Here is a 16,695-nt window from a genome sequence, read left to right on the forward strand (position 1 = left end):
ACTCCTTTGAATTCTCTCATCATAAATGGCAATGTGAATAACCAATGTGAAGTCTTGATTTTATAATACGTAATTATCAAAGTAATTCATAAACGGTTCTTTAACTTTTGTCAGTGTAGCCAGAATATTTTCCCACTTTTAATGTATTCTATTAATCAACAATAATAATCATTATTACATTATAAAGAGCAATAATTGACAGTGTTTTTGTCATAATATTCACCAGAGGCCCCATGATACGATATTATCAATATACTTAAGCCACGATACGACATTATTGTGATTTTAAACATTTTGCGCTATGCTGATAACGTATTGTGATATATTACAAATTGTTTTGACTGTACAATGTCCTCAAAAAATGGGGGAGAATTCCCTTTTTGATTTCAGGGGGGAGATGGGTCATATTTCAGAATTGAAATAATTTCTTTTAATTACAGTTATCTCACCTAAATGTTTAATCACCATGTATTTGTGCACTTGCAATTGATGCAAGAATCTGATGTGCTGAATCATATTTATATTGTTAGAAAGATACTTTGGTTATATTTATATTCAAGTATGTGACATAAAAGAGTATTTAATATTTAATATATATTTAATAAGGTTTAAAAAAAACAAAAAAACACCTGGAAATCAATTCCAGGGGGCAAATATTGGAAAAGTCAATTTCTGACTGTTATGGAGACATTGTGTCTTTAAAATTGAATTTATACCTCTAAATTCAACAGCTTACAACTTGCACTTGCTCTATTTTGACTGTAGGTCTTTCACTATGAGAATAAAGAAAGGAAAGATCAGGAGAGTGTAAGAAGCAGTCTGTCTCCCACCCCCTCTGCCGCCTCCAGCTCTGCTTCTAGAGCCTGTTCCCCTCTTCCTCCTCCCCTCTCTGTCCTGAGTACACCGTCCCGGCTGGTCCCAACACAGATCAGAGAAAGTCCAGAGGATGAGGAGACCTCTGGGCTTCTGCAAAACACTGACACCTCCAATAGTACAGAAGAGGACCGTGGCACGGAGAACCCACTCCTGACCTCGCTGCTCATACCCCATGCCCGCTCTCCGCTCCTCCTGTCCCCTGTTGACCTGGATCTGGACGAGTCTCACGTCTGAGAATGTCCCGCTTCGGGATGTGCAATACTGTGCTAGTATAACAGGAAGTGGCAGGGCTCTCCTGTGATCAGATTTCTTGAATAACTTGAATTTTTCTTTGTCAACTCTGATCAAACATAATAAGCTGATGTGCCATGCTTTGCAATCAATATAAGTATTTATGAAGCACTGTGCTTAAAGGGATAGTTCACCCAAAAATTCAAATTCTGTCATCATTTACTCACCCTCAAGTTTGATGGGCCCTATTGACTTCCATAGTATGGGATTTTCCCATCCTATGGATGTCAATGGGATCCATCAACTGTTTGGTTACCCATATTCTTCAAAATATCTTCTTTTGTGTTCAGCAGAAGAAAGAAATTCATACAGGTTTGTTACAACTTGAGGGTGAGTAAATGATGACAGAATTTTCATTTTTGGGTGAACTATCCCTTTAATTCCTCCAGTCAATGAAAACTGATTAACCTGTGTTGTACCATTCAGTCTTTAGTGAGATAAATTACATAATTTTAAATTAAATAAGTATTCTGTGAAAATCATTAATAATCATATATTAACTACAGATACTCATTGTGTAATTATATAGATGTATTCTAAATATTTGTCATCTCTTAAAGTATTTATTTAGAGGATTATATGAAAATGAGATATTTAGAATAAATATTATAAATACTTTATTTTCAGAAAAAAAACGATGCTTGTATAATATTGATGCCAAGTTTGTTGCCAGATATTTGATAGACATAATAGACATAAGGACAATAAGCAATTCAATATAAAGTATTTAAATAAAATAAATATATTTAAATAGAAAAATTCTAAGCATCTTCCCAGATGTTGTCCTGCTTGTGTTAGTGTTGATTCCTTTGTTCATTGAGGCCCAATTCAACTTTGGTTACACTTTATTTTAAGTTGACGCTGTTATATTGTAATTACTCAATTAAGTACTGCGTGATATTAATTAACTACATGTACTTACTGTAGTGTTATGGTTTGGTTTAGAGTTACTTGTGATTATGCATAATTTACTGTTATTACTATAGTAAGTACCTTAAAATAAAGTGTTACCTCAACTTTTGCTTAATCTGACTCTAAAATACAGTATAACCTTTTTTCAGATACCTTACAAATTCTTCTACATAACGTTCAATGTTAAAATAGAAACTTAATTCACTGAATGTCTCACTCTGTGTTACCTGAATCCCCTCAGAATGTAAAAGCTCAGCAGGTATTGTGTTTCTGTGTGTGCTGATTTGTGGGTATATTGTTTTCTCGTCTAATGTGTTGCTATCTGTTCGATTTGTTCAATAATAAAAATTTAAATCATGACATGTTGGTGTTGTCTTGTTGGATTATTTTAATTAGTATAATTACTAAATTAATTTTATTTGTTGGATTTGTGAGAGTAATACTGACTTTTTGGTAACACTACAACAAGGTTTCATTTGTTAATGTATTAACAAACATGAACTAACCGTGAACCATACATTTGTTACTGTATATGTTCATCTTTGTTAATTTTATACAGTTGTTATTTGTTTGTTCATGTTACTTCACAGTGCATTAACTAATGTTAACAAATACAAATTTTGATTTTAATTACGTATTAGTAAATGTGAAATTAACATTAACAACGATTAATAAATGCTGTAGAAGTGCAGTTCATTATTAGTTCATGTTAACTAATGTAGTTAACCAATGTTAACTAATGAAACCTTATTGTAAAGTTTTACCTATTTTTTTTATATTTTTTTTTATTGTTCAAAAGAACTAGACACATCATGGCAATGCAAAACAGTTTATTAGCAGAAAATAGGCGATTCTTGGAATGTAACTATCAGTAAGTTTTACTTGTTGGCCACAAATGTCTCGAGGACTTTAAAGAGCCTTTCATCTCTAGCATCAGCTTCTCTTTCTCTCCTCTCCTCTCTTTCTCTCCATTCCCTTTCATGTCGTTCTTCTCTAGCCAGCATCTCTTTCTCCCACCGGTCCTCTCTGGCAAACATTTCCCGTTCCCTCCTCTCCTCCCTCTCCAGCACCTGTCCCTCTCTCATTTCTTCTCTCTCTGCAGCCCTTCGATCTCTTTCCACCTCTCTCTCTGCAGCCCGTCGGTCTCGCTCTTCTTCTCTCGCTGCAGCCCGTCTGTCTCTCTCATCCTCCCTCTCCGCCGCTTGTCTCTCTCGTTCCTCCTGTCTCCTCTCCATCTCCCGCAGGATTATCAACCAATCCTCTTCCTTTCTCTGCTTGATGGGAGGAGCGTCCTGAGCAAATGAGGACACTTGGTCCGGCTTGATGAAATGGTTGAGGGGGATCTCGCCACTCAGTGCACCATCCATGATTGCATACCACTTCCAGGTTGCAATTGCTGTGTCTCCTCCCACCATACTGAGGCTTTTGAGGTCCTGCAATAAATAATCAAAGACAAATGAATTGCAGGTACATGTACCGTGTTATTAGAAATGTGCTCTTTGTATTCATGTTGGTTTCATATGGTTTTGAAAGATTTTGAAGATAATATTGATGTAAAGTTTGTTGCCAAATATTTGTTTGCAGAATTCACAGCACCTGCCAATTTCCATCGGAAAAAAAGCAGATGGGAAAAAAAAGTCATTAAATAACAATAATATATTTAAATTGAGACATTCTAACCATCTTCCCATCAGTTGTCCATATTATGTTAGTGTTGATTCGTCTGATTCTTTTATATAATTTTCAAGAAAGGTTTCAATTTATCAGTCAAGTTTTAAGATGTTTTCCTTGCATCTTGAAAGAGAAAAAAGGGGTGTAACGGTACCCTCATGTAACGATTCGATACGTATATCACGATACTGAACTCACGATACGATATTTTTGCGATACTACAAGACATATAGTAAAAGGTGAACAAAAAATGTACTGTCGATTAAAATGCTAAATTTGGTATTACATTGTGGGTGTAAATGAATAGCCTTGGACTTGGTGCTGGTATTTGGTAACCCAATGCACAGGACAATGGTAACACCAGATTAAATATATTTATGATTCTGAAGCTGAAAATACAGAATTATTTTAGACAAATATGCTTGCTCTCTTTCACTGACTAGATATGTTTAAAATAATGTAGGCTACTTTTTACTGGTAACATAAGACATTTGGCATTATCAAATATTCAGCATTGCATTATTATACATTATATATAGTAGTTAAATGTAGTACTGACACTAAAACTCTGAAAACTTGAATTTTTTCCTTACACAGAAATTTTATTTTGGGTGAACTAAACACAATACATATTGTCACTATCCACGATGCATATTGTTGCATTTTTGTATTGCGATATATTGTGATACGATATATTGTTTACACCCCTATGTTTAAATGTTTTTGTTTTTTTTATATATATATATTTTACGTATTTTATAATTTTTGCAATTATCATGGTTTTTTTTTTTTTTTTTTTATAAATAAATTAATAACTAGAGGGACTTACAGCACATGACATTTTACAACCAAAACTACCAACCTTAACTTCTCTGTTAAGAGGATTACTGACCTTGACACTGACACTCTATTACATAATTTAATGTTTATTTATTTATATTTGCATGTTTGGTTGTGGTTGTACCTCATGATTTTGATTTGGCAAGCTTTTTAAAATAATAATAAGCAATGAAGCACTTCGTTTAAAAAAAAAAATGATAAGATTTTCTTATCAATCATTTTTTCATATCAATAAAGTTTTTTTTCTTCGGGACAGTTGTACCCTGACATCTTTGACTTCACACCCATAGATCCAGACAAAAATGTCATGTCATTTAACAGTTACCTTCAAGACGAGTAATTCATTAGTATTTCCATTGTATTTAATTGATTTCTGCAGACATGTGACTTGCAAACAAGCTAAAGAATTAAAGCATGGTGATGAACCTTATACTTTTGTTTTAGATTCTCCCACTTCTTTCGAACCCATGCAGGGGTCACTTTCCCTTCCAGCTGTTTCTCTTTCACATACAGCCTGTAGATGGAAAGATCAACAGCATCAAATAAGTAAAAAGAAGAAGGCATAATAGCACTCAGTAAAGTCAGGACTGGTTTCACTCACTCAAAGGCTTTAATGGCTGCATTTCTTCTGCCTGTAAACAGACTGTTGTTTCTGACTCTCCACACAATCAGATCTGCCGTGTTGGCATCAGTCCCTAAATGCATAGAGACGACTGGTAACGATATTTTGCCTTTTACCACTACTACTTGAAAGGGGAATCAGACATACATTGACAATTTCATGATATCAGCATGTTGTTATTGTTGAAGCATTACGTTTTTTGGAAGTAAAGAAATCAGGCTAATCATAAACCGATACATTCTGACATAAAAAACGTGCTACTTGCATTTAAAGACTCCTTCTTCCGAACCCATTTTATTTGTTTGTTTTGTTTAGCATTGTTTTCTTCTGCTGTTCTTTCTCTCTTGTGGGTGAGAATGAATTACAACATTAGCGCCCCCTATCGTCAAGTGCAACAGACTTGTTTTAGTTGGTTGTTGTTTTCCGTGACTGATTTCAAATAAATCACAATTCAAAAAAACTATATAATATGTTACATGGGCACGATTCGAAAACGATTTTAATTATTTATGCGTTTAATATCAAAGTAAGGAGAAAAGTGGTTTAATGAGACATCAGCTGAGGATCTTCTCCAGCAGGGGCGCTGTAGTGGTTGCGACTGTAGGAAGTGACGCGAGCAGGAACAACTAACGTTAGCAGCGCTTGAAAGAAAGTGTGTAGTCACCGTGTGTTACCCGGTCTGCAGCTATATTTTCTGCATAACATAATCAAATCTTTCAAATAGTTCTTCGTATTAGTGCTTGCTTTACATTTGTCATCATGGTAAGTGAACACGTTTGAAGAAATGATTGCGTTTGCTGAATGCGATCGTATTTATTAGCACTGTAGCTCATTTGCCTTCTCATCTTTACTGGAAGTTGTTATAAAGTAATGTATCCTAACGTTCAAACTACATATCTTAAGTATTTTGTATATATATATATATATATATGAGCATTCCACACGCACAATACTCTTTAGTTATATCGAGTGAGTGCTATTATGCTGAATTATTATTATTATTCCCTAGTCATGTTTAAAACGAAACTAACAGTTGCACTTGGCTGCCTGGGCCAAATATGGATGGTGGATTAATCATGCATAGACGTGCTATATATCATAACTTTCATAATTGTATCGGTATTAGAAGGGAAATTCAGTATTTGAACTTTTTTTTTATTTTATCAAATGATCATTTGTAAACATTTCAGATGTGTAATTGGATAACAATTGCTGTGTTCCTAGTGGTATAATATTATATTATCAAAACTACGTTTTAGTTTTTAATTCTATATAATAAAATGTATATGAGTGTATATAAATTGCAGTTTCTTAATCTTAGTCTTACTGTCTTCTGCCTATAGTCTATTATGTCATATAATGGAGGTGCTGTCATGGCGATGCGGGGAAAGGAATGTGTGGCGATAGCATCAGACCGGAGGTTTGGCATCCAGGCACAGCTGGTTACCACAGACTTCCAGAAGTTATTCCCCATGGGAGATCGCCTCTACATCGGACTGGCAGGTCTTGCCACAGATGTACAGACAGTGTAAGAATACAATTTTAGATGCATTATAATCTTATGATTTTAAACAACACTTGTGATTTGATCTTTAATACTTTTCGGCTTTTACCTTTCCCTTTTATTTTAGATCTCAAAGGCTGAAGTTCCGCTTGAACTTGTATGAACTGAAGGAAGGTCGTCAGATCAAGCCGAAGACCTTCATGAGCATGGTGTCCAATCTTCTGTATGAGAGGAGGTAAAAAATGCACTTATTTTCTTGCTAGCTACTGTTAATTTGCACCAAATACAAAAACTATTTGCTGGAAAATGTAGCAATTAGTTCAACAGCAAATGCATTCAGTGAACAAAACACTGAATAGCAGTAAATAAAGAACTAATATTTTGCTTGGCAATATCCTGCAATGTGGGAAAAATCTGACTTCCTAAATATTTAAATGTGTTGCTAATTGGAATTGAGGAGGACACTTTTCCAAGTTAATTTTGTAGCCACTCACATTGCTAAAATCTTTAAATATTCTAAGACATTGAGGGAGAGAAGTGGAAAAGTTAGACTTATGCAGTAAGATATTATCCACAAAAAGAGAAATGTAATGTTTGGAACCGCCTATAGTGACGGGAGATTATGTGATCCTGACGAATTGCCAGCGCCAGAGGCTCTAATGAAATTGCAAATAGCAATGGTGATAATGGGCACCCTTGTCTTGTGCCTCTACTCAGCTGAAATGCTCTTGAAAAGCATAAACCTGTTGATACCCGTGCAGGAGTTAGTATACAATTTGGATCATGTGAACAAAGCGAGAGCCAAAGACAAAACAAGTTAAAACAGACCATTGGTATCTCCACTCGACCCGGTCGAAGGCTTTCTCAGCCTCTAGTGAGAGGATAGCGCGTTGTTCGTTAGCCAGGTCGGATGCGTCAATCATTTTCTGACGCCGTCGTGCGTTATCCATAGCAAAATGTCCCATGAGAAATCCTGTTTGGTCATAGGGAGCTGGCGACTGTTCCTAAACGTTGGGCTAAAACTTCAGCATATACCTTGGCATCCGTGCTAATTAACGAAATCAGGCTATAGCTTGAACAGCAATGGGGATTCTTCCCTTTTTTCAGAACCAGTAAGATAAGGGCACTAGTATTCTGACCTCTGTGGAAACGACCTGTATCTATTGCAAAGTTTAAGGAGTCGAGAAGGAGTGGTCTAATTAGATCCCATAACGCCAAATACAGCCCCGGGGGTAAACGGTCCAGACCAGGGGCCTTACCCCGTATTCATTGACTCTAGAGACTCCTTTAGTTCTTTAAACTCTATTGGAGAATCGAGAAAAATGTGCTGCTCATCATTTAGGTGAGGAAGATTTAGTTTTGACAGAAATCCAATACCAGGTTGTTTTTCCGCTCCCACCTCTGATCTGTAGAGATGCTCGTAGAATTCCTTAAATATACTGTTCACCTCGCCCGGAGCTGTATGAATTTTGGGTAATTATAAAACGTGCTGGAGATGATTGAAATGCTTTTCGTGTAGTTCATTATACTTATTTTTACGGAATTAAGTGTATTTTGTGGCTTAAATAAATGACATGTTACTCAGACACTGATAAGTTTGGCTTTTCAAAAATGTTACATTCAACTGTCACAGACTTTTAAAAATCAAGTTAATTATTATTATTTATTTATTTATTTTTACCAGGAAAAGGAGTGGTTTTGATTTACAAAGTTGTTTTTATTGTCTCTTTATTATGATACTGTATTTTAAAGATAATTTTGTAAAATCCAAATAAGATTTTCAGATCTTTAATGGAAAGGGTTTAAACTATATTTTTCGCACTTGTTCAGTGAGCCATAAAAAGTTATTGCACATGTACCCGTGGAACGGTCCATAAGACACTAACAGTTTACAGATGATAATGGGCAATTACAATAGCTTAAGACACTAAAGAGTCCTTTCTACTGAAAAACACCTGAAGAAAGATGTCCAGGGTCCCTGATCACCTGTGTGAACATGCTGCAGATGTGGTCAGAGCAATAAACTGTAAATAAAGACAGTGTTACAGAGAGACAGGAAAGACCGCTGTGTCCTTCCAGTGTTTCCAACCCTGTCTCCGGATGCACACCAACAGTACACATTTTGTCTGATCCATCCATTTCATTTCTACTAAGGAGCTGATGGATTGAATCAGGTGTGTTTGATTAGGAAGAGTTGGGAAATGTGTGCTGTTGGTGTGCTTCCAGGCACAGGGAACAGGACACACTGCCCTGATATGTAATGTTTAACACCTTTGTCTTTCTCTGAAATAACATTCCCATGCACACTGTGTACATAATTCCAACCCTTCATGTCCCTTTCTCAGGTTTGGGCCGTATTATATTGAGCCTGTGATTGCTGGTCTAGACCCAAAGACCTTCGAACCCTTCATCTGCTCCCTTGATCTTATTGGATGCCCAATGGTAACAGAAGACTTTGTTGTGAGCGGTACTTGCTCAGAGCAGATGTACGGCATGTGCGAGTCGCTATGGGAACCTGACATGGTAGGTGGAATAGAGCCTGTGTGCATTACTGTATTGGACATGAAGGCTGGTTTATGATCTAGACCTGGTAGTCTCATAGACGTTGCTGTTGATTGTGTTCTCTAGAAACCAGACGATTTGTTTGAGACCATCTCACAGGCCATGCTGAACGCTGTTGACAGAGACGCAGTGTCTGGAATGGGAGTCGTTGTTCATGTCATGTAAGTGTATCATCAAAACATCAACTGAAGTTATAGTATGAAAATCATTAACTTTTAATCAACTGACTTTAAACTGCACAAAACGCATTATGTGAAGATTGTCATATTTTTACTGAACTTAAAACATTAAGACTAAGTTATTAAATTATTTTATTCACTGTATACACTGGGGGTCAAAAGTTTGGAATATTTAAGATTTGTTATGTTTTTGAAAGAAGTCTTCTGCTCTCCAAGGCTGCATTTATTTGATAAAAAACCGTAATAACCGTAATATTACATAATTACATAATACAGTTTAAAAAAACTGTTTTCTACTTTAATGTATTTAAAATTTTAATTTATTACTGGGATGGCAAAGCTGAATTTTCAACAACATTACTCCAGTCTTCAGTGTCACATGATCCTTCAGAAATCATTCTAATATTCTGATTTGCTGCTCAAGAAACATTTCTTATTATTAACAATGTTAAAAACAGTTTGTTGCTTTATATTTTGATGGAAACCATGATGCTACCATTTACAAGTTTAGGGAAAGTAATCTTTTTTTCTTCTTTTTTTTTGTTGATGTTAAAAACGGAAATAAAAATGTATATTTTTATTCAACCAGGACAATTAAATTGATTCAAGTGACAGATATATTTCATAACATTATAAATGTCTTTACTAATTCAAATAGATTCTTTTTCACTTTCAAGCATCAAAGAATTCTTAAAAAAATGATCAGTTTTCACAAAAATATTAAGGAGCAAAACAATGTTTTCAACATTGATAATAATAAGAAACATCATTAATAATTGAGCACTAAAGCAGCATATTAGAATGATTTCTGAAGGATCACGTGACTGAAGACTGGAGTAAATTCAGCTTTGCCATCACAAGAATAAATTACTTTAAAAAAATAATATTCAAATAGAAAACGTTTTTTAAATGTAATGTTTTACAATATGATCAAATAAAATGCAGCCATGGTGAGTATAAGAGACTTATTTATTAACATTAAAAATCTTAGTCATGCCAAATGTTTGACCCCCGGGGGAATTAATTTAGTTTGATTTCTTGAAGTCACACTCTTGAAGTGTGAAGTGTAATGCATGGTACAGATTCAGACTATGAAGTGTTTTTATTTTTACATTTCTAGTTGAATTCAGTGAGTTAATTGGTGTATGTGGTTATTTCACAGCGAGAAGGATAAGATAACCACACGCACCCTGAAGGCCAGAATGGACTAGAGAAAACTACTACTGCTGTGTTTCCTGTCCTGCGACCCCTTTTTTTTTTGTACTGAAATAGCATTTGCCCCTTCCCATTGAATTGAGACAGAAAGATTGAATTGTTCAATAAAAATTTCTGATATTTACTCATTTGCTTGTTATGTGGTCAGAGAGAGAAAAAGCGGTCTAATTCTATGATGTTTTAAAGTATTGGGACAGATTGGGTAATTCATGCCAAACTACCAGAAAGGATTTACCACATAAACAGGGATTTGATTTTTCCCAGAACAATAGTGCCATGAATAATGGAGTTTTATCCTCCTGAGATTGAAAACCAAATTTAGCTGCAGTGTCTACGTGGCCATGGATTTGCAGCGGTCACATGGAAACATCCATTGTAGTCTCAAGATGTTGTTCATCTCAAAAAGTCGGGATCACAGTCATTTGACCACTTTGAGATAAAACTCAATAAAACACAGATCATGTAAAAGAATGGAGTCATATAAAAAGATGCACAACAATAAATTAATGCAAATCCTTGTAGTGTGAGTGATAGGGGATGTGTTAAACTGATCTCAATATCGGCTGGCTGTACTGAGTGGCCAGTGCAAGCTGCAGTAACAGTATTTCCAGGCTGTTGTAATTTTGCGCTGTGTTGCTGACGCTGAGGCTTAGTTTAAATATTTTCTTGACACAATCAGGAAAAAAACCCAGAGTCTGAGCTTATTATAAAAAGCTACGAGTAATTGACTCGGTTGTCAATTCACGTAAAAAAGAAACCGTTTTGTTCTGTTTTCTATAAGCTCGAAGATCTAAAAGTTTGAAAGTAAAGAAAGACTTGTAGAATTCTAGAACTTTAGAATTGTAACTTGCATCGTAAAATCAAATAATTATGAGGCCGATAATTAGACCTATCATATATTCTTTTCTTTTTTTTCTTTTTTTTTACGGAACAGTTGTAATTTACAACAATTATATTTATATCTTCATTTTTAGAATTAGAGTTAAAATAATAATATATTAATAATATTAATAGGCCCTATACTCACAGTCATATATATAAATATTAAAATAAAACCAATTAAAAAAAAACACTTAAAAAAAGTTTGGGCTGATGAGAGGAGTGGTTAAAAGAACAAGCGCTGAGTTGTAGATAGAGAAAAAAAGCTTGTTGATCGCCCACTGGAGGGGAAAGAAGAATGACGAGACTGAGCTGTCCTTTGCTACAACGAAAGAAAATAAATAAAACAATTGAATTTGAAAGGATAAATGGAAAACTGTCAGAGCCGAGCAATGAAGTGTATTAGCTGAGCAGTGAAGATAAAGCAAAATCTTATATCACCTGGTATTCCCAGCCGGTCTCCCATTCAAGTTCAAACCAGGCCCGACCCTGCTTCAAGTGGTAGGCTACTCACTGCAGAGTCAAGACATCCAGCTCCTCCTCTCTGGACGTCTCATGGGGTGGAGGGATAGAGTTGTGGGTAGAGTTAGGGTGTGGTAGGATATTCTAGCTCCAGCCATTAGGCCCAGATTGCATTCGCTCCTCCTCACTGGATGTCTAGTGGGGAGGAGCTAGTGGATTAATTAATATCATTTCAAATTCCATTTATTTAGCTTTTCATCAACTCCACACACAGTTCCCTCATGAACCCCCATTTGGGAAACCCTGAACTAGAACAATCAAATAAATGGATCAATTAGATTCCTATTAACAGTCTGTCAATGAATTCATCATATTTCTACAGATTAAACAGTTGCAAAAATTTGTAAAATTGGATAAATTTACACAGAAAAGCATAGTGAGTCATTTTTTAACACTAAAATCATATTAACAAGCACATTATGTCATGTGGCTTTACTTTTGAAACCGATTAGGCCTACTTAATAGCCTATAAGGCTTACGGATTGCCCCATTACTTCCATCTCACTGTCACGCAGCAAATGCCCGTTCACAAGCAAGGACTGGGCACAACCATGAATGTTGGAGAATTATTTATTGAAGAAAGATAGGGATGAATAGGGAGAGGATGAAGAGGAAGGGGGAAAGGGATGGTAGTCTGGTGTTGGCGGCCCATCTCAGTTAAATGTAGGCAGAGTGATGGCCCCCTGATACAATCTGGAAGGGGAGAGAACGGGGGTTGGTAAAGATGGTTGAATGGATGAGAGAGGGAAGGGTAGTTTGAGAGAACTAGACAAACAGTACTGTAAGGGACGGCCCGATATAAGAAGGTTTCGAGAAGTCAGGTGATTGGTTGAGGCGTGGTCCCGCTCCCGAACCTCAAGTTAACTCCATTGAATTAAAGTTTGTCCATAATTATAGTTGTTCACTCAGGAATCCATACATAACACCATTTCATTTCAATCATAGAGTAGAAAGCGTACAAGGATTAAAGCTTCATTTGTCATCAGAACTCTTATAGTTCCACCTGAGGCAGTTCATATGGGAGGCGCACAGTAGAAAGCAGTTTATAGGCCTACCTTGCTGAATTGGCGGGGCTAATATCTGATTGGATGGAGGGGAGTTTCAATGAAAATTTACATAACTTATTTTTCTCTTCATGCATTGATTTGCTTATTAGTAATAGTGTTTAATCTGTAAAAATATGGTTTAATGACAGAGCTGTTAATTGGATTCTGATTGAACTGTTTATTCCATTGGTCTAGTTCAGGGTTTCTCAAATAGGGGGTTCATGAACTGCAGGTAGTTAGTGAGTCAATGAAAACCTAATAATTAAACAATGTAAAATTACAATAAATGTGGCTGCAGAATTAATCATAATAAAATTAAAGTTCAGACAGTCCTTAGCTGCGATTTAATAGTCTGAGAAACACTGAGTGTTTCAGAGTGAAGAGAAACACTGTTACGCGCTCATCTTACGGTGTTCTCAGTGCACCTCGGTTCACTTCTCACCAACTCCATCTCTGTATGTGCAGTGAATTTAACATGCATTTTGGTAATGCAATATGCACTAGGTTTCCTTTATTTAAACATTTCCAACATTTCTGTGGATTTAAGTTTGCAGCTTTCACCAGTATATGACAAAAGGTAATAGGTGGGTAAATGTGTATGAATTGGAGACACCAAATTGTGTGAATGACATGTGTGGATGTGTGCGTGAGCCCTGTGGTGGACTGGCCATCCGTCCAGGTGTCCCACGTCTGTGGCCATGGCATGTCACAGAGCATAAATCGGTTTGGAGAATGGATGGATGGATGGATGTATATCGGGTTCAAAGAGAAGTGGGTGGGCATTCTGGGCAAGTGATTTAATGCCAGAATAAAACAAAATAATAATGACATCACGTAAGAGGTGTGAAAAGTCTGCAGAGGGAGAACAAAAGGAACATGATAAGAGTGAATGGAAGGTTACAGGAGTTCGATGTATTTTTTTTATTTATAAGGCTTTTAGGTTCTCCGCTAAAGAAATCACATGACATGATCAGAAAATGTATCATAAAATAGTTTGAGGTAACGCCCATATATGAAATGGATCAATGTGAATACACACACAAATACACATATGAAGATGAAGGTAGTCTCTTCTGCACACCAAGGCTGAATTTATTGGATTAAAAATACAGTAAAACAACAATATTGTGAAATATTATTTTTAAATAACTTTTCTATTCTAATATATTTTAAAAGGTAATTTATTCCTGTGATGCAAAGCTGAATTTTCAGCAGCCATGACTCCAGTCTTCAGTCTCACATGATCCTTCAGAAATCATTTTGATATTCTGATTTATAGCTTTATAATACATTATTTAAATGTTTTAGGATTATTTGACTATTAGAATGTTAATAAGAACATGAAGGTATTAGGTAATATGATGCCATAAAGAATCGCATGCGCAGGGTAAGATTTGTAAAGGTGTAAATCGCCTTTCAAGTGTAAGAAAAAAATATTTGCAGCATTTTACTGTTATTCGTAAGTGTAATTCATGTATTGTTAAACTGCAACTTCATGCTAACGCAAAATAAATACGATCTGTATTTTTCTGACTTCCAATTTTTTGCGCTTACACTTTTGGCACGTTTTCTTTTCTTTTTTCGCACAAATACGGCCAAAAGCATTGCAGGCCTGTGAACAGCGAACAGAACTTTTTTTGCCCCATGCACTCTCAACAAGTAATTTAGACATTTACAACAGTTTATTTTTTTACACAAAGGTTTGCTTTACGTGATCAATCTGTTTTGCAGTTCCTGACTGTTTTCGCTTGCAAATTGCTGTTCACAGGCCTGCAATGCTTTTGGCCGTATTTGTGCGGAAAAAAAACGTGCCAAAAGTGTAAGCGTGGAAAAATGGAAGTCAGAAGAATACAGATCGTATTTATTTTGCATTAGCATGAAGTTGCAGTTTCACAATACATGAATTACACTTACGAATAACAGTAAAATGCTGCAAATATTTTTTTTCTTACACTTGAAAGGTGATTTACACCATTACAAATATTTTCTTGTGCATGCAAATTTAATTTGCACTTGCAATCTTATGTAGCCTACACTTTCACAAATCTTACCCTGCGCATGTGATTCTTTATGGCATCATATTACCTTCATAAGAACAGCATTCACCAAAAGATCTTACTTTTAAATGGTAAACTTTAAAATGGTAGTGTAACATGGTTTCCACAAAAATATTAAGCAGCACAACGTTTCAACAGTGAACGTAAGAAGAAATCAGTAGAATGATTTCTGATTGATCATGTGACACTGAAGTATTGGCTACTGAAAATTCAGTTTTGACATCACATTAATAAATTAAATTTTAAAATATATTTAAATAATTATAATAAATATTAATAATATTTCACAATATTTCTTTATTTTTCATAAAATAAATGCAGCCTTGTGAGCATAAGACTTCTTTTAAAAACATAAAAAAATCCTAACTAGCCCCATGAAGCTGTAGTTTAGCGATTCTAAAATCACTTTAAAACATAGCATCACAGATTCTCAAATTGTTCCTACACATAGCTGCCAATGTTTCATAAAATAAGCACACAGCAACACAAATTTATTAATTTATAACAAACAAAAATCTGCCAAGAAATTTAGTTCTTCAGCGGATTGCTAATTAACACACCGAGATCATTACCTGTTCACTTCTTATAACCGGTATAACTGGTATTGCTCGCAGTCCTGTTCTTGCATACGGCAGCTCTCATAAACTGTACTCTCTTCCTGGTTTGAGATATGCCTGGGATATCATTTTCAACTAAATGAATCTAACATATAGGCAAACTCCTTCTTAATGATACGTGCTTGTGAATCATGGGAACTAATAAACTGGGTAATAAGTGAATGTTTATTTCAGACTCATGGAATTTTATTTATTATTCATCAGAAAAGATCTATGAAAGAAGCTCAGCCTCTTGATTTTAATGTCACGTTGCTTCCAAACATTGTTTACATTGTTATCCTTCGAAATATTTGTCAATAGTGGCTAATGAATCAGAATTCTTGAATATTCATAGAAAATATCCTACTTCCACATTGCAAAATACAGTGGATAAGATTAGGGATGTCAAACTCTGTTCCTGAGGACCTCCTTCCTGCAGACTTTACCTCCAACAGTGAACCAATTAACCAAGGTCTTTGGCAGCTGCTGTTAGATTAGGGTTGGTCTGCAGGACTGTATCCTTCCAAAAGCTGAGTTTAACACCTCTGTATGATGATAGTATCTTGCATGAGTCAGAAGTGCATTCACATAGTGTATGAATTATGGCCTCTACTGAGTACAAAAAATATTGCTCCTTAGGTGTTATGTTTTTAACTGTAGCCAAATATATTTCTTTGGAATAAGCTTCTTAAACATTAAAGGTCAGAACAATTAAGTAGTCTAATAATATAAAGCATACCTTCTATCCCAAAAGAACAAGTTAAAGAAATACACAACTTAAGGCTGTGTGTTAGTGGGGTTATACCACAGGTAAAAACACAGATTAGCTGCCTAAAACCCACATAATCATGGTAAAATCACTGTGTGTTTTCAACTGTCTTCTTGCTCTCACAAAATTGCAGAAACCATTAAATAAGAGAGGC

At 35.5% G+C, this 16,695-nt stretch overlaps 3 protein-coding genes across 3 annotated transcripts in view; 2 read left to right on the top strand and 1 right to left on the bottom strand.

Annotated features, from left to right (window-relative positions):
* Positions 1–2,439, top strand: part of unc80 (unc-80 homolog (C. elegans)) — a 59,102-nt gene extending 56,663 nt beyond the window's left edge. The window contains exon 64 of the mRNA XM_084128764.1: positions 766–2,439. Coding sequence (XP_083984890.1) covers positions 766–1,110 — 345 coding nt within the window. The 3' untranslated portion in view covers positions 1,111–2,439. The remainder of the gene's footprint in view (positions 1–765) is intronic.
* A 455-nt stretch (positions 2,440–2,894) lies between these two features.
* On the bottom strand, positions 2,895–5,597 carry LOC311092241 (uncharacterized protein). Its single transcript, XM_084128765.1, has 4 exons — positions 5,478–5,597; positions 5,192–5,285; positions 5,017–5,104; positions 2,895–3,512 (listed from the first exon to the last, which is right to left on the bottom strand). Exons 1-4 carry the CDS (start codon positions 5,503–5,505, stop codon positions 2,958–2,960), a joined length of 765 nt encoding a protein of 254 aa, XP_083984891.1. The 5' UTR covers positions 5,506–5,597; the 3' UTR covers positions 2,895–2,957.
* Positions 5,598–5,811: 214 nt separating this feature from the next.
* On the top strand, positions 5,812–10,800 carry psmb3 (proteasome 20S subunit beta 3). The gene is made up of 6 exons (XM_084128766.1): positions 5,812–5,974; positions 6,556–6,740; positions 6,844–6,951; positions 9,062–9,239; positions 9,345–9,439; positions 10,620–10,800. Exons 1-6 carry the CDS (start codon positions 5,972–5,974, stop codon positions 10,666–10,668), a joined length of 618 nt encoding a protein of 205 aa, XP_083984892.1. The 5' UTR covers positions 5,812–5,971; the 3' UTR covers positions 10,669–10,800.
* The last annotated feature ends 5,895 nt before the right edge of the window (positions 10,801–16,695 follow it).

This window comes from Abramis brama, assembly GCF_963993115.1.
Source record: "Abramis brama genome assembly, chromosome: 11".
Lineage (NCBI taxonomy): Eukaryota > Metazoa > Chordata > Actinopteri > Cypriniformes > Leuciscidae > Abramis > Abramis brama.